This window comes from Cataglyphis hispanica, chromosome 3, assembly GCF_021464435.1.
Source record: "Cataglyphis hispanica isolate Lineage 1 chromosome 3, ULB_Chis1_1.0, whole genome shotgun sequence".
NCBI lineage: Eukaryota > Metazoa > Arthropoda > Insecta > Hymenoptera > Formicidae > Cataglyphis > Cataglyphis hispanica.
The window spans coordinates 1052049-1077892 of NC_065956.1; the positions used below are offsets into that span (position 1 = coordinate 1052049).

At 45.0% G+C, this 25844-nt stretch overlaps 1 protein-coding gene and 1 long non-coding RNA gene across 4 annotated transcripts in view; one reads left to right on the forward strand and one right to left on the reverse strand.

The window, feature by feature from the left end:
* The window catches only part of LOC126848514 (uncharacterized), a 212389-nt gene that overhangs the window by 49268 nt on the left and 137277 nt on the right, over positions 1-25844 (forward strand). The window lies entirely within an intron of this gene.
* LOC126848494 (zinc finger protein 853-like) overlaps positions 1-25844 on the reverse strand; it is an 81742-nt gene that overhangs the window by 38408 nt on the left and 17490 nt on the right. For 2 of the 3 annotated variants that reach the window (XM_050589468.1, XM_050589467.1), the window contains exon 3: positions 10088-10424. In XM_050589468.1, the coding sequence (XP_050445425.1) occupies positions 10088-10424 (337 nt within the window). The remainder of the gene's footprint in view (positions 1-10087; positions 10425-25844) is intronic. The other variant, XM_050589469.1, reaches the window with a different exon arrangement.

The following is a 25844-nucleotide window of genomic DNA, read 5'->3' on the forward strand; positions in this document are numbered from 1 at the left end:
CGTTGTGCCTTATTTCCACGCATCGAGGCCGATGAACCCTTTTTTTCTGCCATCAATTTCGACCCTGTAAATCGTTCGGCCGGCACGTGAAATATTCACGATCGCGATAGATTCGGCGAAGCATTCTCACCTCCACATCATTCGCGACAACTGTCAATTTAGCGCAAGGTCGTGAATGTTCTATTATTGTACGCTAGCGGTGTCAATCGCCGTAGTCGATCCTCGAGTTCAGGAGATTCAACATTTAACGAAAGTTCGTTATCAAACCGGCAGAGAAATCCGCGGAGGTTAAGGTCGGAGTTGAAATCGCCAGGTGGGAACGCGAATTTACACGGAGGCCGGGCACTTCCGTAGACAAAAAAACTCATCGAGCAAAATACTTGGCCGACAACTTCTCCTCTTCGTCGGCTGTCGCCGCGCGCGACAAGCTCTAATTTCGAGCCGGCCCGTAATTTTTCTCGCGGACTCTGAGCCGAGCATAATTTATTCCCGATGCCTGATGAGACCCATTGTCGCCGAGACGGCGCTCTCGGGCGGCGAAGGGGGGTCGAAAACGAGTCGAGTTGGGAAGAGGGGAGAGGGAGCCCATGGAAACGAGGGGTTGAAGTGGTCGTCACCACGCTTCTAGTCGAGGAGAGAGAGAGAGAGAGAGAGAGAGAGAGAGAAAAAAAGGAGGACGAATTATATAAGACCGGAAGAGGAGTACACGCGGCGCCTACTTCCACTACCCATCCGCATCCGTCCGAGAATGGTAACGTTCGTTTATGGATGCAGGACAAGATCGTCGCCCCTTTTCTTCTAACGACAATCTTTCGTCGCTTAACAGACATTTCGTCGAGACCTATTTTTCTCGCTCTTGTCGCTCTCGCGTTTCTCTCTTTCTCATCGTCGTCGTGGCGAACCTCGGATCATTAGGCAGCACGGGGTAAAAAGGGGTAAAAATTAATGTCTCAGAACGAACGTTCGGCCTGTCGAGTGGCCGGAGCTAAGTCCTGATGACTCTCGTGTCTTTACGATTTTTCATCGCGAGCCATTTGTTCGTAAGATCCTGGAAGGCCACCCTTCGCCACGAAAACTTGCCAGTTGAACGACCTTTGATCTCTCGATAAGGTTGACGTACAACTGAATTAACAACCAACCATCCCGATGCAAACGGCTTTGATTATAGATAAGATCTCATGTTGAGGGAAAAATTTGCCAAAGTAAAGTCGGCTTGTTTTCAAAGCGCAAACCTATCACTATCTACTTATGCAAATAAGAAAGAAACAGCATTATAAAGACATAATGTGTTTCCTGAAACGAGTTTGCGTTTGCGAGAAAGTGAGCTTAAGCTTCGCGCATCGTCGAAATGTCCATGCGCCTTTAAGCCTTGCCGCACACGGCGAGAGTACGCGTATCTTTATACATAGATAATACGTTCATGTATACATATATAACACGTATTTCTCGCGCACTCGCAAAGCTGAGTGCCGAAGTTTCCAACGTAAGACGGCCGCGCTCTCGTATACCGTATGGCGCGCGTCCCGCGCGTTACCTCCCACACATGCCGTGTAGAAAGTTTACTAGATGGAAATCTATATCTTATTTTATGGCCGACCGTGCTCAATATTCTTGACCCCGCCGGCCCCGAGCGCTCGATATAAATGGTCCGCGTAAATCTTTCCAATCCGAGGCTGTCTCGATATCGCCGAGCGCGGGGCAGAAAAAAAGAGATGCATCTCTCTCTCTCTCTCTCTCTTTCTCTTCTCTCCGCAAAGATGGAAAATATTATTGACGCTATTATAGAGAAAGAAACTTTGATACTGAAGCTTTAACGATTCTGGAGCATAATTTTATTTACGAGAATAATTTTCTTTGTTCAATTGAAATATAATATGCTATCGGTTGAGAAATTCTCGATACTCGACAAACTCACGAATTTTATAAGGATTAATTAACTTAAAGTTTCTTTAGCAATTGTGATTATTAAATTAGTCATTCACAAAGACTAAATTTATGCCGCATCGTAATTTCAAAGGCGTGGTGATTAATATTACTAAGTCATTAATAATATCAATAAGATATAGCATTAATGTTGCAATTATGTACAGATTCGTGCCTCGCGTTTTGCAATCGCAGTGTCAGCGCGATAATCGCGTCGTTGCATTTACTTGTTCCGTTTAAAGATGCATAGATTTTTATTCCGTATAGAGAGCGTGACCGGGGTTCTCATTTTGTGAATCTCGTTCTCTTCATTGGATTAATGGACGGCCGTATGCGATGGCGCGCGACGCGTCATCGATAATCGGAGTAATTGCAGATGCAAAATAAATACGTCGATGGCGAGGATTACCTATCTCTCGCGCGCTTTGATAACAAACTATCGATAACGCGGATGAAAAGGGCAAAAATTAAAAATAAAAGAGAAGAACGCGTCAGCTCGTCGTTCCGCCAACGTCGCGACATTTGTCGTGGCGAGAAGCTGTTACATTGCAGATGCTGAGAGGAGCATTGAGTATCCTTAACCTACTGACCGGTTCTCCGCTCGACGCGACTAAAACGTGATCGCGCCAATACGACCACGCGAACATCATACCTGATTTTTCGCAAAAAATCCTAACTTTCGTGCCAGATTAGAAAGCCAATCTACATTTCGTTAGGCGCACCGTTCACCGGCGTTCACGTGTAAATAATTGTAATTATTTCGCTCAGCCTATACCGGATTGCGAAACGGGAAGGGTTCACAATTGCGAGTACTCGTTTGAAATTCGGCTCTCGAAACCCCTTTCTCCCCCGCACGGTGCGCAGCCATATGGCGGAACGATTTTTTAAGCTTCGAGCGAAATATCGCGAACGTTCGTTATTCACGCGGTACGATACCGGCCAGTCATTAGTAAAAGCACGCGCAGAAAAATAAATCGCAAAAAAAATAAATAAATAAATAATTTTTAAATGCTCTATTTAAAAATGATGCCATCCTTAGAACGGGGGAGAGATGTTTTTTTTCCAGCGAAATAATTAATTTACGCCAGAAGAAGCCAGCGCGGATATTTTATTTGTACTTCAAATATTCCTTTTGTTTCCACGCAGCGTGTGTCTCTCAACGTGGACAGGAATTTTCGTCTCGCTAGGAGAATCTTGAAGGAGCGCCTCCGAGCGCTCGCGAAAGGGTTGCGAAAGTAAGTCAGTAAAGCAAGGGTGAACTTTCGGCCGAATTCAAAGATTAAAACGGCGGTGTCTCTTTAAGCGTCTTGCGAAAATCGCCAACCTCGTCGTCGTTTCTCCAGTCGTCCCGATTCACTCTCGACAGTCTCATTCTTAATTGCTGCTTCCAAAGCTGCGAACGTTTATTCGCAAAATTGCGATCGTTTATAGGAGGAAGAGGAGGAGGAGGAGGAGAAGAAGGAGGGGGCGGGGGGGGGAGGGGGAGGCATCGCTTTTACGTCTACGCTAAATAATAACAGCGAATTCACGAAAGCGTGAAAACTAACGCGACCTTGCTTTTTATACTTCGACGAATACTTATTACTTCTAACTGCATCTTGGACTATTCTATATCAGCTACGTGCGATAAGATAGCCGCGAAAAAAAATCACTCTCATGGCAACAATCTTGGGACGCGCTGCGGATTTGCGTGCTGTGGAAAAAGTGAGTGCGCCTTGAAAAACGCGTATAAAAAAAAATATGTACAGCGATGAGAAATAACTTGGTTTTATCCCGAATTTTGTCGCATATTAAAAGCGCACTTTATAATATTTTGTGCTTAATTTATTTTGATTAAATTAAAACTGATACATACACATTTTTTTTGTTTTTTTGTTTTTTTTTTATGAGAGACTAAAATATCAAGTATTCGAAATGTTGAAGCGACAGATATAATCGGATTATGTAATAAAATTGGCTCGTGCGTTAAACGCGGACTATTCGAGAGGAACGTTGTAAATTCTATTTAAAAGTATCTCTCTCACTTCCTTTCTTCATAACTGAACTATGGAGAACTCTCGAGTCACGTGATTTGTCCGGCTAGGCGAGCTCGCGCGCGGTTTCCCTTGCCATTAAATTTTAATTAACTGCGGGTGGGAAAAAACGAGGTAAGTGCACTATACCTCACAATATGCATACTATAGCCCACGTTTTGCCATCCCGCGTAATTAGTTTCATCGACCACTAACGCCGTACAAGGTGTTGAACAAAAAGGTAGGAGACTCGCCGAGCTCCGTGAAAAAGGACTTAACCGTTGTTCCTCGTCCGACAAGCAATTCGAAATCGTGGCACTTACATTCCGCAATCGTTTCTACTTATAATTAATAATGCCGAGAAAAATTAAGAAATAGAAATGGAAGCGACGTTGGAGTTTCGATTTCGCTAAGATTAGAGCTTAGAGATTCTCGAAGATTAAATAATCATAGTCTTATATAAATAAATTACTACACCGCGCGTCTCTTTTCTCAATTCATTTATTTATCTCGCCGAGTTTTACTATCGCCACGATGCCGCGCGAAAAAAGATGTCAGTTCACCGGCTATTAGTTTGCCATTCGGATCTGTCAACAGAGCGCCGTGCAAACATTGCACCGAGATTCCTTATCTCGTATCACAAACAACCGCGCTGTGACAATCAGCGTGCGGGTGGGCTCGCAACGAGTTTAAAAAAATTGCCAAGGCGATTCGCCATTGTGCCTATATCGTCCTCGTTTCGTCGTCATCACGACACTCAATCGCGGAAGCGATCGCAACAGCGGGCTCGGTAGACGCATAAAAAAGATTGACGGGGTCAATCTATTGTCGAATCATTGCGTTCGATACGGTCCAAGGTCGGGACGAAAAAGAAGCGTAGGCGGTATCGTATGTATCGTCGGACCTTGTCGTCCTCCCTCTCCTCATAGTACTCCCCGCAGTACAGGCTCCATTCAAATTAACCCTTACGGAAAAAATGCGGAACTGCCGCGCAAGGGTTGGTAGAAAATTAGAATAGCCCGATGCGTCGACAGGCTATGCATATGCGCCGTGACTATACGTTCATTTTTTCGGCCACGGACCATACGGCGTTCCTCCCGGATTAATCATTTTTCTTTTCTTCCCTTGCACTTCCCGTATCTTTTCTCACGGAACACACCGGTACTTTAACGGCTGCGAACGGAACAACGATTCGACGAAAGAACGAAGCAACTTTTCGTGGTGAAATAAAATATATATATATATATATATATATATATATATATATATAAATTATATCTCTGAATTTATTTATTTAAACATTTTTGAATAATATATTATAATATTATGTTATATTTTGCGTAATAATTATATCTTGTAAATAGAATATATTAGTTATATCTCAGAGCACATGGGAGAGAAAGTCAAACTTACTTATGTAAAGGCAGTTATGTAAGAAGAAAGATCGTAAAGTTGCAGCAAATTCCGGCGTCTATCGACAAGACGATATCGTGCCTTTTTAAATTGCCGCGACGAAGCTGGAGTTGAGTGTGTTAATTACTAAACATGGGCCGGTTACATCGCTCGCAAAATTGCATGAATGCATGAATTCTGGCGTACGAGTAATTTACGAGTACGCCGCGTTGCACGCGCGCTCGTGTATTAGAACTAACGTTCGTTCTCTGTTAAAACATTCATAGCGAGGCTATAGGTCGGTCGGCTGATTAGCCCGCGCGTTATATTAATCAACGAAAATTAATCAACTTCCGGGTTTAGAATATGCTCGAAATACGAAGGTTTTATCGTTAATTCGCGCCGTAAGGATTTGCACGAATCTGCGAAGTTGACGTAAAATTGGCCGGCGCGAAAAAGAAATTATCTCACTCGGAGGCAAAGCTCCGTTTTGTGCGAGAACTTTTCGCGTTACCTCCATCCCGTCATCACTTTTATATTTCTCATGTTCAAAGCATCGTTTTACGCTGTTCTTTAATCTTTCATTCCGCGCCATTTGTGATAAAGGGACCACCGTCGCTCTTTTCCGCGGTGCTCCCGTCCCCCCTTTCTACCTCTCCCCCCCCCCTCGCGCTGCTTTCTCATCGCTTTGATTTTTCTCGAGACGTCTCCGTCGAGAGGCATTCTGCCGCATGAATTGTTAACCGGGCGAAATTAGCGAATTAAAAGTGCGAGAGGGACGGAAAAACGCACGGACCCGGAACAGACCGCTGCCGGAACGTCGCGGAAGAGAAGCGAGGAGGCGGAAACGAGAGAGTGACGGTCGAGAGAGGAGGAGGACTTTGGAGGCGGGGGAGAGGTTTGGGGGTTCTGAATTCAGGAGTGTTCGTCCTTTTCCCCGTTTTACGGCGGCACCTCGTAAATACGGATATGCAGGCTCGTTTCCAAACTGTTTCGCGCGCAGAAGCGGGGCGGAGGAAGACGGCAGGTCGAGGCAGGAGCCTTAATTTTTATTCATGCGCCGACGAAACGGCAATTTTTCGCAGTATTAAGTGGGCTTTAAAATTGTCCGGTCAATTTCACTGGTAGAACGTGCTCCTTTTTTCAAGCATCCCGTTATCATCGGCGTCACCCCACGGGCGGGGTAACCCCGTCTTTTTAACCGCGACCTTCGTGGTCCTTGCGATGGACGGAAAATCGCGCACTCCGTTCTATCTCCGCGGTATCTTTCACGAATTACGTCCGATCGATGCAACTGTTGCGAAATTCGCTCCAGGGCGAATACCGATGTGTTATCGATAACGTGGCCATTACGCATCAGCGTCTTTCGTAACGCGGATTACGCTCATAGACGGATCATTAGGTCATAGATGTTACCGGATGGGCGCCCAGATTATGGGCTTTCGCAAGCGTTTAACAATCGTTACCGTGGTCCTTTGAGATTGTCCCGCGCCATTCTAGTCGCTTTTCGATTTTCGCAGCCGGCATACACGTGCCCGGTTAGCGGCTCCGGGAAAACCGATTAATCCCTGGCGCGCAGGGCGGCCGATCATTAGATTTTGGCTGGGAAATTGAGTTTTGCCCGTTGCCGAAGGGATAATCTTTGGTAGCCTCTGGTCTGCCTATGCGCACCGACTCTATCCTTCTCTCTCTCTCTCTCTCTCTCTCTATCTATCTCTATTTCCCTGCATCCCAATCGTCGCATACGTTTACAGACACATATACGTGCGTGCATGTGCGTTTACGTGTGCGACATGCATGCATACACGAGCGTGTTGACGCGCTCGCGCGGTCGTTTGCGACGGTGGCGGCGCGTAACTTCGGTTCCATTATTGAGCGATCGGACGATCGAAAAATTCCCGCGCTTTTTCGTGTTCGACCACCCCGATGGGGCGAACCGATCCCTCATTGGCCTAGGCCGTTTGGTCATCCCTACACGAGAGGGGGTGGACGGACTTGCTCTTTCTCTCTCCCTCTCGCGCGTGCTCTCCGTCCGTCTCTCCCTTGCACTCTATATACTCACGCCAGGTATTTGTCTACGCTACAGATATTGACCAGCTATCGATATCGTGGACACTCGTCGATATTATATTCTCTCCCCCTCCTCTTCCCGACCCCGTTCTTTTGCCTCGCGCCCTCCCATCCCCTCCCCCGCGCGTTTCATCGGCCGCTGCGTTCTCGCAAATTTTGGTTAATGAATTATATGTATAATATATAGACGCACGCGTGCACATATATGCACGCGAACGATGTAACTCGTGTGCATATTTGCGGAACGATGGAACGAGGGGGACTGGGAGGAGTGGGCGCGTCGGCACGCCGGCGAATTCCCGCCGATTTTTGAATGCGAACGACCAATCGCCGTGTGCCCCGCCGCGCCAGAATTTCATCGAAATGAGAAATCAATACGCGCTGCAAACGCTATAACGGGATTCGTTCTGTCGCAAAAATGCGCGCCGAGCTTGCTAGTATGCCGCTTTGCATTCGCGTTACGCAGAAATATTAATTAGCACGTGCCAACGTTATTGTTTCTCCAAGTTTTTTATTTTCAAATACATCATCGTGCAAGAGTGTAATAAATAATTAAAAAAAAAAAAATAAATAAATAAAAAAAATTAATAAATTCGATTTTTCAGTGATATGACATTTTTTTATCTAATGAAAGTACAATATAACGAATAAAGAATCAATATTCTTTTGAATATTTGTGGATCTTTTTCTGTTAGTATTTTATATATTTATCGCAAAACGTCATTAATTATAATGTAATAAAAAAAAAAAAAAAATAAAATAACGTAGCGATAAACGATGAAATCGCAACTAATTAAGATCGACTACTAATTACGACGAATATAAATTGTCAAGAGCTTGTTTGTTTAGTAGAGGCAAGGTTTATAATTCACAAGGAGCCAACAAGTTTGTCGAGTTTGCATGTTGCGTGGATATAAATTCTGCACCGTTCAATCATCTTTCCTACGCGTTTGAAAATAGAAATATTCCGATTCGCGGCTAAACTGCAACTCGAGCGTTCGTAGCTCTCGTCACGAGATACCGTTGCAAGTTTCGCACCCTCTCTTTCGATGCAACCGAAGTCGGGGGCTGTGCATACGGATGCATTTAAAACATTTTATCGGTACAAGTGTGGAAATCCAAAGCGACCCTCTACGTACGCGCGTGCATACACGCCCAGCTTGAGCACCACCCTACGGAGGAGGACGATGACGAGGGGTGGGATATGTGGGGAAGGGCGGTTATTAATGTAAGGGGTGGCTGAGCAGTAGTTATTTGGCCGTGGGTGGTCGCAACATAGAGCGAGAAAGAGAGAAAGAGAGAGAGAGAGAGAGAGAGAGAGAGAGAGAGAGAGAGATAGAACGAGAAGACGGGAGGACGAGAGATGGGCCGGCTAAAATCAATGCGAGTCCTTCTTTCGCCGCTATTTACGGTTAAGAAAAGTCAGGCAGGCCGAACACGCGGCGCGGTGTACAAATAAAAAGAAAACCAGGTTGCGCTGGATATTCTTGTCAAAAGCCACGACGCGTCTTCTTTTATAAACCGCTCCTCGGTGACGAGGCTCGAGGCTCGAGCGGCGTCGAAACTCGCGTCGCGATTACATGCACAAATTTGTGTCGCGCAAAGCTCTCGATTGCGAGGAAAGTTTGAGAGAACGACTCGACTCGATTCGTTATGTCGATACCGTTAAGGATTCGTTTACTTTGTCGACGAGCTTTTCCTCGGATCGATTGTTACTTAGGGTCTCGTATCTCTCTTTCGCTCCGCACCGACTCGGACGATTCGATTAAATAGCTCGAATACCCGACGCGGGGTATCCGTCTCTCTCTCTCTCTCTCTCTCTCTCTTTTTCGCTGCCTCGGCAAAGCAAATCTTCGTTAAGGTCAACGAGATTTTTCCAAGGGTCTAGTAGTCGTGCACGGCGCGCGCTGACCGTTCGCTTGCGAGGCTAATACCTTCCGAGTGACTACGCTCATCCCTTAATGAAATTCTTTCTACCCGGACGCGACCCATTGGCTCGCCTTTGCAGCCAGATCGGGTTTTCTCATTATTGCGAATCCTTCGTGCGCGGCCCGATCGATGTTATTTTAGTTCACCTTCTACGCGGCTGCAGATGCATCATTATCTAAATATCGGAGAGCCTCGCGGGGCGCGAAAGAGCAGAGCGAACGGATGCGCACGCTTTCGTTGATTCGTTCGTTCGTTCGTTTAGCCGAATCTACTCTATAATATACGTAGAAATATTTTACTTGCACGCTTGTTGCTTGCACAAAGCAATTTCGCACCGGTGCGCATTCAAGTTAGTCACAATCGGGACGCATGATTGCCCGTACAGACAATAACTGCATATTAATTTATTGATTATTGGCTATAGCCCGGGCGATATAGTATTCATAGAATTTACTATAAGCAATATATATTCGTGCACTAATTTATTGACCAATAACTCGGCGCGATTCTATAACGACGACGAGCCCTGGGCGCCGGGTATGCGTGCGGGTGTGTGGTGGGGTACCAGAGGGTTTAACGCGTATTATTCTGCATTAATTTATGGTCGGTGTGCCGACCGATTACGCACGGCGGCCGATTTTAATTCGAAGCGGGCGAGAGATCGTAATCGAGAAGAAAAAAAAAAGAAAGAAAGAAAAAAAACGAGGAGGCGCGAAAATGAATGGGAAACAACAACAACAACAACAACAACAGTCACTCACCCGTATGCAGTCGTGTGTGCTGCTGCACGTGGCTGAGCTGCTTGAACCTGCGGTCGCAGTAGCTGCACTTGTACGGCTTCTCGCCGGTGTGGACCCTGATGTGTTGCACGAGCTGATGATTGCTGGAGAACGACTTGAGGCACTGCTGGCACTGGTGCGGCTTAACCTCGTTGCCGCCGATCATGCCACCGGGTCCGACGCCGACGCCGACACCGACGCCAAGGCCGGCCAGACCTCCGGCGATACCGCCACCGGGCCTCGCCGTCAGCGCACCCGCGCCAAGCTCCCTCGCGTGCATCTGCATCGCGTTCTTGTGCATGAAGATCTGCGAGAAGAACTGCCGCGGTTAGTTGGTACGCTGCACTTTTCGCCGAGCAACGGGGGAGATGGCAGATCGACCCTGACCGTCGCGATAATTCGCTAGTCGATCCGCCATCGGTCCATTCGCACTGCCGAAACCGGAGAAGATCGCCAAATCTCGTCCCTTCAGCGCGATACGGATTATTTTGTACAAATGAGCGAACGCGCAATAGTACATGTATATGTTGCGCGCAATTTTAAGGATAAAGTAAAGATGTAAACAAAGCGATGTAAACAAGGCGAGACACTGCGGAATACCGTGGAACTGACTTTTATTTTGTTACACAAAATGTTGTTTAGATAAATATTATAACAATTGTATATTTTTATTAAAATTATAAAATAATATTTTGCGAGTATTTTTAATAATAAATAAAGAGCGTTATCGTTCCAAGATATTATATTCCTTCTCATGGTTTCGGCATGGATATTTCGAAACGCGCGCAGTTCGATCGATCCTCGTATTGCTTGCGCCCTATTTTTTATATAAATATATTGTCTTATTAAAAAATAGTAACACATTGCGCGCACGTTATATAAAAAGAGAGAGCATGCGAAATAATATTGCTGCGGCATTGTATCATCAAACTCGAGTCTGAGTATTGATAATTAAACTTGACGATTAGAGGTTATCAAGCACCGATATTGCAAGCCGAGAAGTAACATTTATGATTACGGAATAAAGGTGCGGTTCAACTTGACCTAATGATATTAAAATTAGTGCGGAGCTCGTCAAAATTTCCGGCTTAATCTATCGTAAGCAACTGCCATGTGGGCTTGAGAATCGTGAATATATATAGCACATGTGTTTTATATGTAAACACAATGTTTTGACAAATTGAATATATGATCGTGACATACACGGTAGCAAGTACGTGTGTTTTTATATCTCATCACATATTATTATACGTTTCGATGCATCTCAAATTTATGTCACGATGTATTATAATACAATCTATCTCTCATCCAAGTCTGCTTACAGTTTATCGATTAGTTTATTTCCATTGATTTCGACGCGAATTTCGATCAGTTAAAAAATCGCATTCGCGCTTGTGGAGAAATTCGATACATATGAGAGAGCGGCTCAATCACTACTCTGCTTCTTCCTGAGCGCTGCGAGGAAGAATCGAAACTGATAGAAGGGCGGATCGGGCCGCGCATAGCCGGTGGAAGAAACGTTCAATTTTGGGTTCTCTCGACGAACAGGTGTTACGCCACTATAGTGGGTAGGTAAGCATGGTGTGGGTGTAGGTGAACGAACGAAAGGGTTAACACTAAGGCCGTACAGTCCGCGGCAAGAGTCGGATCGGGCGAGGGAGAAGGATTGAAAGTTGGCGGGGAGTTAAAGAGGCGGGCGGGAGGAAAGGGCGCGAATAGGATGGACTCGCGGAGACGGCGAAGGATTTTATTAAAATATGTTAAAACTGTAATTAAAATCGAAAAATCTCGTGAGAAGTTTTAAGAATCTTAGGTCACCCCTTTCGCGACGAGGAGCACCGGGTTGCGAGGAGAAGGAGGAGAGCGAGTGAGGAAAAGATGGTCGGACGAGAGACAGAGAGAATTGAAATTGTCACCGGGGGTTCTCAAGTTTCCTCGAGTTCGACCCTTTCCACCGGTTCGACGTGACTGCGGGATACGACTTGACGGGCGACGACGATCTCGGATGCTCTCGCTGGGCATCCCTGGACTCTCCTTAAGCTCCGTGGGAGAAGGAGAGGCTGCCCGGCACGATTTTATTCCGCGTCTTTTTCCTCGCCTTTTTCTACCTCCGCCCGGACACGGTCGACCGGCTGTTGTTCGTCGCCGATTTGAATGAAATTGCTCCTGTTTTGCGGTACTCGAGGGGGAAAGGTTACGGCGATGCTTCGTTTAATCGATGTATGTACGATCCTCGGCGAGTACGCCGATACCCGGCGAGTTTCAGTTGCATTATAGCGAGTTTTACTTGCATAGCTTTGTGGATAATGCAAAGAATTATTGATGCCTGCAGCATCGAATATACGACAGATAAATGATATACGCATATCGAATATAATTGTTTTAAAATTAATGTAGCTAAAAAGAGAATATGCGATATAATCGAATGTATTTTTGTATTGTGTTATATATATATATATATATATAGTATATTGTGTGTCTTTACTTTGTGCGATATCTTAAAGATGTCTATGTAATTGTTTGCCAACACAGGTTTTCTCTTTTCGTATCCTTTGCCCCTCGCGAACGGACTTTCACGATGATTAACCGGGGAGTCGGGAGTGACAGAAGGGTTCGTGAAAAACGGTTTGACGCCGAGACCAAGTCGCGACGCGAATTTTTAACGACTGTCTCGAGTGGTCCATCGAGATTTCTTTAAACCGTGGAAGAAAAAAAGGATGCTTCGCCTGTCAAATGACTCATGCACCTTCGCATGCTTATAATTGTCGGATTTTTTCGCACAACTCGCATTTACATTGCAAAGATGAAACATATGAATAAGATATGCTACTTTGAAAGAGTTTATTTATAGATAAAAATTCTTAAATTTTATAGAAATGTGCATTATTATAAATTAAATCGTAATTAAACTACAGAATATGAAACCATTATTTTTTAACATGATTCTCAGATATATATTAAGATAATCGTAGGACTTTGACAGCATCGACATACGAACAATGTCGGCTATTATTCTCCGTAAAAGTTTTTCGACAGAGTTTGGTGAGAATACCGCGCTTTTCTTAAATTTCAAGACTACGCGGTCATTAATCAAATTTTTATCTCCTGGCAGAAAATTGCGTCCCGACGCCCGACCATACTGGCGGCTTGAATCTTTTTTTCTGATTTATCGCTGTCGCCAGCCGCGGGAAAAAACGAGAGAGAGAAAAGAAGTCGCGGCCCCGTCGGGGCCCGCGAGGAAAAATGGAAAGAGAAAGAAGAAAACGGAAAGAGAGTTGGCCCGCGGGTTGTTGGCTTAATGTCCTTAATAATGGAAAAATATATCAAATGACACCCACTGTATTTCCTTAGAAGCATTTCTCGTTCTGATCCTACTCGTCTCCTCCATCCTTGCCCCTCGCGCGCGATCCTTTGCGATATTCTAATTTTTATGTCTGTCCCTTCGCTTCCCATCCTCCCTTTTCTCCTTGTCACCAATTTTTTATTAACTCTGAAATCGCTCATTAAACTCTATCCGTGTTCCCTTCTTAATACAGTAAAATCTAGAACCATCAAGTTTTGCAAAAAGTGTGGCGAATATTTCCAGTCGAGATTCGTTAATATGCGAAAGAAAAACTCTAATTTTTTTATTTCTTATTCGTATCTTATTTCGTTCATTCGTTCAGTAATATCTTTGACACATGCGTGCGACTCCCCGCGAGAATCCCGCTTGAAAAATATACGCGACCTTATTTTCCTGCTATTCGAATCGCGACGTATGGTTCTCGTTTCCCGCATCGCGGCAGCTTTCTTTTTGATGCTGATGCTCCAAGGGATCGTTAGCATTTCAGGAGGAGCCGACGCGCAACCCTTCTCCTTTCTTTCCTTCTCTCTCTCTCTCTCTCTCTCTCTCTCTCTCTCCTTCTCCCTTCTCTCTTACAGTGAGTTACGTCCGCGAGTAACGTCGGGCCACTCCAAGTGGGCTACTTTATACACTTGGAATACAAAGCAAAGGTCTCACCTGCTGACCATATGCCTTCTCTGCACGCGCGCGCACACGCGCGTACATGCAGCGCTCTCTGTCCACCCACGCACGCTGACCATGCAGCGGCTCACATATGTTATATCGTTACTCATTTACGCATACGTGTATGCGTATTCGTGTGTATGTGGATGAACACATACGTGTACGGAGACAACGTCCAATCTAACCTAGCATGACCTGACTCATTCGCGGACCTACCTACCCTACCACCTATCTGTCTAAACTACCGCCGCGGATAGTATGTAATATAAAGGAAAAGGGGAGAGAGAAGAGAGAGAGAGAGAGAGAGAGAGAGAGAGAGAGAGCACCCTCTATAATTGTCGGCTTTAATCCGCCTGAATCGTTATACGTTGATTCTCCGCGCGGTATGTTGTGTACGTTTCCGGTCGGCGCGGACGATCGTTCGCCGATCAGCTGCATGAATAGGACGATTTGATTTGTTCGGGATCGATCCTTCCGCCTGTCCTATCTCGCTTACCGTTCTATTTCTCACATCTGCCTAATGTTAGAGTCGAGTGTAAAAGCGCACTAACCTTGACTCGTTATGCGATATCTCGTCGGGAGCAATCCTTATCTATATGAATCGTTTAATTACACGCAAAAATGAGCGATCAAATTATGAAATATATTTTCTTATTAACTGAAATAATTATATATGATAATTCTTTAAAAAAATCTTTACACGTAGACACTTTCGCTACAGTTTCATACGAATTTTATTGTTTATGAAAAAAAAAAAGAGAATAGATGAAAGAGAAAAAAAAACGCTTTTTTAATTTTCAATATATTGCGGGTGTGTAAGAAAAATTGATAAAATCTTTGGAAAACGAAATTTTTGTCACCGCTCAGAATATAGCACCTCTTTCTTTTTGTTTAACTTTTGCTACGATAGGCAAAATCGGACTTGCTGTTTCGTCGGTGCATGGGATAAAATAACACAACGCGGCACGTCAAAATTAAGGACGCCGAAAGGTAGTGGTTATCCTGCGCGGCTTGTGTGTGGGGCTGGCCGGTAAAAAGAAGGAAAAAGAAAGAGTCGGGCAGGCCGCGAGATCGCGCGATAGCGAGCCGATCGATCGTATTAATGTGCGTGGGCGGACAGCCGGCCGAGTCCAATGTCAAGAGTGTACAGATCGCCTGGCGAAAGTCTATCGATGATCAGCCGAAGGGCTTTACTATCTCGTCTTGTTGTGCATACGTCATGCTATATGTGGTTCGATTTGCGGATTCGACTCGATATTATGGATCTGCAATGGATACGCCATCGTCTTACGAATCGTAAATGCGACAGGACGACGGACGTCGTCCCGACTTCGTCTCGTGGCTGCTAAAAAATAATCTCAATATCTGCTTTCCGACACCGAGAGCCGCACGGATTTTCACGGATAGCATGAAATATGCAAGGGCTATTTTTAGCGCGGTTTCTCTTAATTATTCAATACGATCCTTTTCGACCGCGCTCCCGTCACGTCAATATTTTCAAAGATCGTTCCTTTCGCTCTGCAAAGTGATTTTATAGTGACGCGTAAATTTTAAAGACGAGGGAACCGAGCACGATCGAGGAGAATGTACGCAGTTGCTAGGCTGCGAACGGGTTTCGATCGCGCGACACTCACTCGAGGCGAACACCCTCCGCTTAGCAGCGGGTAAAGACACTCTCGCGGGTATAACCATAATTCGAATCACGTAGGTAATTAATAAGCGGTCATCGGGTAATGCGGTCTCCACCTCGTGATTAATCGTCGGATTGAGCGAACGAGCGAACAAAGTCTAAAGATAGTTGTACAGCGTTTACGTTTGCAATTGCTTCTCGTCTATAGTTTTCTCCTTTAGTCAACAACTCATGAACATGAGACATCAATTTTTCTCAAACTCACCAATCTACTATTTCACTTTTATTTTTCCTTCACGATATTATTATTAGTAGCGTTATTATTACTATTTATTATTATATATTATATAACGCGTACACAAAAAACACTTTTCGGCTTTTATCTTTTAGATGGTTTTTTTTTTTTTTTAACTTTATCATATTTATTACATTCGTATTAATGTCGTTGTCGTTAGATGTTTGTTTAATGCAAGCGACATACGTATCCTCGGCATAAGCTTTTTTTTTTGGTTGTCACGTGGTCTCGCTTTTGGCGCGAATTTTCGATCCTCGGCCCTCTATTAACGCCGTACGTGTGGAATATATCCATCAATAATTACCTGGGGCGGTAAATGGTGATGAGGATGCTGATACGCCGGCGGTACGTACGGCGGGTGGCTGGGTGGATGGTTGTGGGGGTGAGGTCGGGGATGGTTTTGATGCTGGGCTTGCGGCGGGAGCGGTTGGGGCACGGGGGGCGGTGTCCAAGGCCCGTGGTTCGGCCCGTGGCTTTCATTGGTGCCATACATCTTCAGGGAAGAATCTCGAGCACGCAACCCGAAGAACAAGAGTCCCATCCGGCCCGGTCGACGCGCGATGACACGAAGGTCACTGCTGGCACTGCTGGCATGATCGCGAGCGCGAGCGCGCTCATCGATCGCCCTTCGATGCGCGATTTAAATTCGACTCACGTTTTTTTTTGCGAGCGCAAGGATGTCTCCGTTCGACGAACGATGTTATCACGTTTGCTCGTTACGCGAAAAGTTCGTGCGGTTAAGATAATATAGCGGAACACGCACGTTCACATAAATGACTATTATTATAAAGTTCACAGAGAGAGAGAGTGATTTTTTTTCGTATCGGAGGAGAAACGTCGCCTCGCGTCGGAGGAAGAGTAGAATGCGACTAGAATGGATGTTGGTCGAGCCGGCGACCATAGGATCTACAACGTTTGGTGCCTGACTAGCTGAACACAGACTATTGATCGTTACGCTCGCGAAATATTCGAGCGCCGCGAACGTAGCGCGGGCTGACTCCTCGATCGCTATTGTTCCGATCAATCTCACCCGCTGATCTTTTTCCCGAACGGCGGCTCCTCATTGTGCGCGTTTCAACGGGCGAGACCTCGGACTTACGTAATCGAAAATGGAGAAATTGCCGCGTGAAGAAACGACAGCGATTGCCTTCGCAAACGTTTACGGGGCCCCATGGTTCCTCTCTTTCTTTATTGCGGCGCGTGTGAAAGATATCGCTTGTCGTTCGCAGCGATTATTTTCCCGATCGACCAATTAATCCTTGCACGCTCCATGAATGTTGTGTGCCAGCAATCGACTCTCGTTACGATTCCTTTCGGTGAAGGCGCGAGCTGTTTGTCAAACGTATCAATCGATCATCCAGATCGATCCGACGCTCAACTAATCATCTTCCTTTGCGCAATGATACCGTTAAGATATCGTTGCGTAAGCGCGTGTCACGGCCTTGCACTCGCGAACAAAGTCCTTGGCTCCGTCAGCGAACGGTGATTTCGGCGAGTGATTAGAGAGAGGATTCTCTGCCGTTAATTCTTTCTCCGCACTTTTATCCTAAATCTTGAGCAACTGATTCTTCAATTTTCTTTTCGAATCCCTGAAAATCTTTGTCACCGATAATCTGTCGAATCCGCGCACATCTTCGAGGGATTAATTAATTTTTTTCCTATATCTACGGGATCCAACGAGTACGATCGCGCGAGTTTCTCTACGTTTCGACAATCTCGTTGCGTCTCGAATCGGAACGGTAACGCAACATCGTGCTACTTTCGTTCACTGCGCTCTCGTTGCGACCAGGTACGTCGTGTACACGCGCGCGCGCGCGCGCGAGCGCGCGCTCCAACGACGGCGGTGGCTGGTAGACGACGGTGCGCGGGCCCAGGGTACGGGGGCCCGTTGCGCGACAAGGAAATTCCACGAGACGGTCCACGACGGCCGTCAAGATACTATCACTTTTTCCGAGATCGGGGAGAGTTTTTTTATATGTATCAGGGGGGGGGGAGGCGGGTGGAAACGGAGGGGAAACGTTAAATCCGCGTGCAAGGGGGGTGGCGCTCGGAAGTGTGAAGAAGCGCGGGTGCAGCGCCGTGCACCAGCGTGCGGCGTCTTACACAAACTAAACGGGTCCAAGGGGGGGACACGGCGATTTCTCGATCTCCATCCGCCGTCTGCGTGCGCTCGCTAAACGGGGGAAAATAGAGGGAAAAAAAATGCTCGCGGCCGCGCGCGCGGTGGAAAGGCGCGCTGATAAGGCCGGCCGCGAGCCGAACGAAAAAAAAACGTCCCGTCGCGGCTACTTCAAGAGAGATATCGATTGAAATAACACGATTCCGGGGAAGACTCGCCAATCGGCACGAGCGACACGGCGGAAACAGCCAATCGCGCCGGTCGCGAGCTATCTCTCGCCTCTTTCACGCGAACCCCCTTCGCTAGTCCCCTTGCCCCCTCCCCCTTTGCTCTGTCTCCTGCCTAGCTCGCTGTCGAGACTGCGCTCGTCATACGCGTCCTTCTCCTCGCCTCCTTGACCGTCTTGTCCTCTCGTACCCGCGTCTACTTTAACGCCGCGCTGTTACTTCTTTTCCTCCACCCTCTGCTCGATCGTGCGCGCGACCAGAGAGAGAGGAAAGAAAGAGAGAAAACCGCATACGAAAGCGGCACTCACTCAGCGCACAAACGACAGAGCGAGACGGATATAATCCGACCGGTTCAGGAAATATACCCGATCGAGGTGTCATCTTCGACCCGACGGATTTTTCCACTCGCCAACGCACACTTTTTCTCCACATCATCGCGAATGATGATGATTTCTCCTCTACTAATTGTAAGCCGTTTATCCTTCTCCTACCTCCCCGCCACCCACGCATCTCTCCGGAACTTGTATGACGAAAAATTCGAGAGAGGGGACACGTACGTGTTATATTTGTATGCAAAGGCGACGCGGAAATTATGAAGTGTAAGGGAATAATTCGCTTCTTGTTGCCGCGGAACCATCGACTTTTCCAAAATTTCAAAGTCTAAGGATCTCAGGTGATTGATAAATAGATGTGCACGTATACATACGTTATAATATTCCATATATATATATATATATATATATATATATATATATATATAAAAGTATGTGATAATAAAAGATATCAATTATCTGATTACTAATTTCCAAGTAGAAAATTTGATATTAAGCTTTATTCAATTGCGAATAGCGGGGCGAATTTTGGCTTAATTTAAGGATTTCGTGCTACCGGCCTCTCGAATCATCGGATAAACTCCACGGTGAAGTGAGCCATTCAATTCCTGGCACCTTACCAATCATTTCTTCGATTGTGCATGATACATATATGCGCGATCTAATGAAACGTGTGGAGATAACGAATTGGTCGATATCGGTAAGAATATGAGGATGGAGAAATGCGCTATCGATCGATTTTGCAAAAAGGATGCTCATGAATATTTATATCACTGTCTTCGTAATATATCATATCGCAAATCCAATAACAGCATACAATTTTCATTCGATATATACAAATTACATTCCAGTTAAAAAAGTTATTTGTTACGGTTCAAAAATGCATAACGTTCAGTCTGTGGCATTATTTTAAATTTATTGTTTTCACGTTTCAATTCAAATCGTGCAAGTAACCCCTTGACTTTGCATGTCATAAATTTAATCAATTTAATTAAGTTTATCCGTAAATCCTATTAGTTATTTATATATTTAATATAATATTGGACAGTTATATTTAGACGGCAATGCCGCATTTAATCTCCATCAATTTCGATTTAAAGCTGCAGTTTTTGAAAGGCATTTCTATCTTTTTCGCCACACGATCGCCATGTTTCTTCCTGCCTTCGGCGATTTATTTTGGGCGTGGAGTCGCGAAGGTTAACGGCGTAGAAAAGTGCGTGCTAAAAGCGCGTCCGCCTAGAGAAAGAGAGAGAAAAAAACAGGGCGGAGTCTGCGGTAAAGATTCTTCGCCTATCCATCATGGCTGCTTTATCAGTGACGTCGCGATAAGACGTTCTCTATAAACGTTGCCGCGCGTGTGTCCGTGAGAATCCTCAATGGGACCGGAAGAAGGGAGCATGTGACACGATCGTGTCTCTTTCTCCTGATTTCTCTCTTTTCTTTTTTTTTCCTTCTTCTTTGTGAAATAGACGCGAGAGGGATTGCAAAAGTCTCGGGAATTGTTCCTGGACCGAAACTTTCAATCGGATTATTCGCATCGGCGAGATCTCCGTTCTGCTGGATGAAGGTCGACTTAGCGAGACGGATAAAAAATTCGCCAAAGACCGGCGCGAGTGTGTAAATATTTAAAATAAGAAAAAATAAAAAATCGTACTTCAGATAAGGATATTATTTATATAAAACGCATTACTTTAATTGCATAATCATTCGCTCTAGTGATATATGTTTTCAGATTCGCCGACAAGTATATTCTTGTTACATTTATACCGCAATTCATATATTTTGAAATTTCAAAATAAAATCTTATATTATTTATTCTTACTCGATATTTTAGGATACTATTTTACATTTGCTCTTTTAATTGAGAAATATATATTTATGAATTATAAAAAATTTTATATATATATATATAGATATAATATATGTTATAAATAATTATATGTATCCATTTTTCTTATCTCCGCGAAGGTGAAAGTAGTCTCGATTTTACTAAGTACCGATGATCAATATCGGTGAACCTCATAATAAAGTCGTTAAACGTGACGCAGAATCGTTGTGGAAACCCGAGAGAAAGAGAGAGACAGAGAGAGAGAGAGAGAGAGATGCAACGACCATAAACGAGCTATGCCAACGCGTGACGATTCAGTAGAGTAGCCGCGGAGAAAGTGTATCAGGAGACACCGAGTAATGCAGGACAATCGAGATATCGCGTTCGAAGTCCGTTCGAATCAGTAGTTGTGTTGCATTTCGTTCGTCTCGTTTTCGATATGCGAATGCGCACGAGAAGGGAGAAGTAGATCAAGACATATCAATTAAGCCCATTAATCTGCCGCTAGAAGTAAGATACGATTAAGTATGTAGTGAGTAATTCGACTGACTCGATTTGAGTAGACTCGCGATTCGAGAATTATTCCGCATCGTCAAATCATAATTCTGTTAATAAAATCGCGAATTAATAGATTAGCGCATTAGATAACTGTATTATTAATAGCAGTCTTTCCACATCGGGAGGAATCCTCGCGTGACGCGAGGGAATACAATTTATCGGGGCCTCACGCGCGGAGGGGAGCTCGCGTGTATATTATTGCGTATGGAAATATTCGCATGTTCTAATTTTAAGAACATGATGTATACACGAGTGCCGGGGCCAAGTGCAGTACGTATCATACGATCGATACGCGTATCACGGTATATCGTCGCTCGATCGCGCGATCCGCCGCGCGGATAAAAAGCGGCCCATTAACTCCGCAAATATTCCCGATATGTGTCGCGTGGCAATGAGAGAGAATGCTTTTGGGCCGCGCGTTATTCGCGCGCAGTCGATACTTTTCCTTATCGCGAGACCGCAGCGAGAAATAAGAACGGCGGACGCGCGCATACGACGCGAAAGAAGCGAAAAAAAATGCGAATAGCAGGGGAACGAGGCGGAGGAGGAAGGCGAGTTGGTGCAAAAAGAAGACGCCACCGTGCGAAGGCCGAGGCGCGCATTCTCGTCGCCACCCCTTCGCGAAATTACTGACCATGGGCAACGCGAGTTCTGCGGCGCAGAAAGAAAGGAGGAAAGAAAAGAAGAGAAAAGAACGCGCGAGCAACACGGATAAAAAGAAGCCGAGCCCGAGGTGCGGTGGTTGAGGTTGCGGGGGAAAGGGAGCTGGGAATGAGGGGCAAGGAGGAGGGAGTGTGGAGGAGGGGAGGGACAGAACATCGCAATAAAAATAAACCGCCGTTCGAGGGGCTGAAAGACCGCCGGAGTTGCAGTCGGGCGAGGGGATGCGCGTGAGAGAAGAAGTAAAAGAAGAAGAAGAAAACGGCGAAAGAAGGCAGCGACGGCCGTTTACTGCGGCGGTCGCGAAGGGAAATGAGGGGAATAACGAAAGAAGCAAATAAGAAGTCTCTGTGTGAGCCTCTTCTTCCTCCACTGCCGCCGCCGCCGCCACCACCGCCTCCGCCTCTACCACCGCCACTTTCGTCTTCGCGCTCTCTCTTACATAGTAAGGAGAGAGGCAATGAACAAGAAGGCGCAAACGGGACGCACGGGGCAAAGTAGAAAGGCTGAGCGAGAGAAAGAAAGGAGAGAGAGAGAGAGAGAGAGAAAGAGATAGAAAAATAAAAGTCCGGCAGGCCTTGGCTGTGCAGTCGTCGACGGCCGCGTTGCCAAGTCTCATTTGTTTATCATAGTTTGCCAGCCTCCTCTTTGGTCCGGAGAAAAAATATATCTCGCCATTTTTCCGGTCGAATTTTGTCTGCGAAACACTTGTCATCGGCGATGATGTAACCCGCGCGCGACGCTCCGAGAGTTATAAGATTCTAATCTCTTTTAAATCAGAGAGAATCAGAGAGAAAGAGAGAGAGAGAGAGAGAGAGAGAGAGAGAGAGAGAGTATAGTATGAAAATGTTACTGATGAAAATAGTGACATAAGATTTCATCAAAGATCAGTGATCCTCAATAAAAACACTCATACTTTGCTCCTCCGTCTTACATCTTAATCTGAATATGGCAATAACATTTTACGAAAATCAATAATGAGAAATATATATTTGCAATATATAGCTTTTGAGATTTCTTTATTTATTTATTTTCCTCTTAAAATAAATCCATAAAAATGAATAAGCTTTTTGATCAAATTGATATTATCTTTTTCACAAAATATATCGTTATAAAGTCATCTCACATATAATATAATGTAAGACGCATTTTATTATTGATTTGCAATACCATATTTATCATCAGTGACTCATGTCATTAGTGACTATTCACTGTTTTTCAATGATAATACACTGATTTCATTTAAGAGAGATCATTTCCGCGAAAGAGTATTACGGCAAATATAATCAAGATAACATTACGTTGTTGGAATGATATGATGCATAAATAATACTACGATTAACGGGTATTATGCCCGTCAGCACATAATCGAAAATTAAATTACGTGACGTAATCGAGCACGCTTGTCATTCTAGGATTAGCGACCGATCGTTTCGCAATCGTATGACTATACGAGTTAGAATCAACTTTCCCACAATCAACGATAGTGATCCTCGCTCGCTAATGATTGGGAAAAGAGATCGCAAAGCGACGACAGCGGTGGGGGAATCTGCGCGCCGGCGCGACGTCTACGAATAGTCTACACGCGAGACACCTAAGCTTTATGCGTAATCTGATTACGCGGGCGGACGAATAATGGAAAGCCGCGGTTGAGTTTTATCCGTTTATCTACGTAGATTACTTATATATAAGGCGGCAATTTACATATTCCACGCGTAGACCATTCGTCTACGCACGAAATGCCTAAAATGTCGTTTCGTTAATCCGAGTAGAGATAGATAATGAAAAGCACGCTTTTTTTTTTATCGTGGAAGCCCAAGCTTCCTTGAAACGGATTATCGCGAAGGAAAACTTGCAGATTTATAAGGAGGAATTGCTACGGAACAGCTACGTTAAAAGTTAATAAATCTAATATATTTCGAGATTCATGAATTTAATATTACATAAATATAAAATTAATAATTTAATATTACAAAAATATAAAATTAATTGATAAATTAAATTGATAAATATTTGCCCTGTAGAATGAAAATTTTTATTATCATGAATTTTTGTGTACAGTCACTATAAAATTCTCGCGTAGTACAATCGCTAAAAAAAATTGGTCCGATATAAGATAATATTGTATTTACGCTTTTGTGATTAAATTATATTCTACAGGGCAAATCTTTATTTTAATTCATAAATTAATTATTAATTTTATATTTTAAAAGGCTACAAGTATGTGTGTTTTGCGCAAATTCATGAATCTCGAAATAGTACCTTATTAGATTTATTAATCAGCTGATTCATGCAATGTTCCTCCTTAAACTTGTCGAAAGAATCCATTCTTAGAAAATCATCGAGTCTGTTTCGATTTCGGCCTCCTCCGCTTTGCGGCCGCCTGGATTTGACGACGCTGAGTCATCGTTGCACGCACGCACGCACGCACGCACGCACGCACTCACGTACTTACGCACAATGTGCGCTCATCGGCCCGCACATGCATCCGCGAATATGCACGCACGCGTGCTTCACACTCCGTACGTATGTATATAAATATGTATAGGTACACACATACGAAGGCCGTACGAAGAGCCGAAGCCGATGCTCGCGATGATCGCGAAATCGCCTCGCACCCAATCACCGTTCCCTCCGCGCACCTTTCTCCTCCCCCTCGCTACCCTATTTCGCTTTTCGACCCATCCTCCTTGCTGGCCTCCACAAAAACGTTTGCATACAAATATACCGAGGTATCTCGATGGGCGGTATGCCGATTAAGGAATCCACGCGCAAATTCTTCCATTATTTATGGATCCTCATTTTTAGAACAGCGACGTCATGCCTCGCCGCCCGCTCCCCCTCCCCCCCTCCCTCCTCGGCACGGAGTAATTTAACATTTCTCACCGCGCGAAGATATATTTGAGTTTTAATCGCTGTATCGATTTACTCGCGGAGGGGAATCGCGTGAGAACACGCGCCATCGAATCTCTTTCCGCGATCGTTTTTTTTCTTTTTTTTTTCTTCGCGTTCCACGATCTTTGTTTCCTCGTCACTCTTGTCTTTCCTTCCTCTCCCCCCTCCCCCTACCTCGCGCGATGAACGGTAACGGAACGCGTGGCCGACGGCGTCGCACGCGCCGAGGAACGCCGAGAATTTTCGCACACGGGATTTCCACAATTCGTCGTTCGATATTTCCGCATTCCGCGGAATTACGGACGAAGGACAAATACTATACGGTTGCATATACATATACATGTAGGATGCATTCTCATCGCGCGAACAGTGATTACTTCGCCCAAGACTGTCCGCAGTCGAATGCGCTGATGTTGCGTCACGATTGTGCGTACGTCATCGCGTCGCGCCGATAAACGCCGTCTCGCGTTATTCCGATCCGCGTCGGCAGAATTATATTATATATATATATATATATATATATATATATATATATTTTCCATTAGGAAATTAAATCTTCAAGAAATTATTATTCGCTTGTACATTTAATAATTCGATGTGCATATTAAGCAGCTGTAAGAGAAATGTAGCGTGTTGCGGATATCATGAGAATATGATATTTTTCGAGAAGAATTGCGACAGATGATGTGGAATGTATATATATATATATATATATATATATATATATATATATGTATATATATCTGAGAATCGCATTTTTCCTCTTCCGGTGGAAGAGAGGAAGAGGTCACGCTGATAAGAACCAGAGGATCGATACGATTGCGTGCATAAGGGCGCGCAAAATACGCGCGACTATTCCTCGTCGTCGACTCGCCGCACTCTCTTTCGGCACGGCAACAAAAAGGACAAATAACACCGGATTTAAGAACTGGCTGCATCCGTGCAAGACCGTGTCAGATTACGCACCGGTTCTCCGTCCTCCTCCTCTCTCTCTCTCTCTCTCTCTCTCTCTCTCTTTCTTTTTCTCCGAGATTTTCCCCTCGCTCTGGCCTCCCGCCGCTGCCGGTTTTGCTCTTCGCATCGCGCTGCGCTGCATCCGTGCTGGCTGAACGGCGAGAGCCCGGCTGTATACGGCATATTAAACTAGCCGCGATAAATGAACTTCGATATTAATTAAGCCGACGCTGAC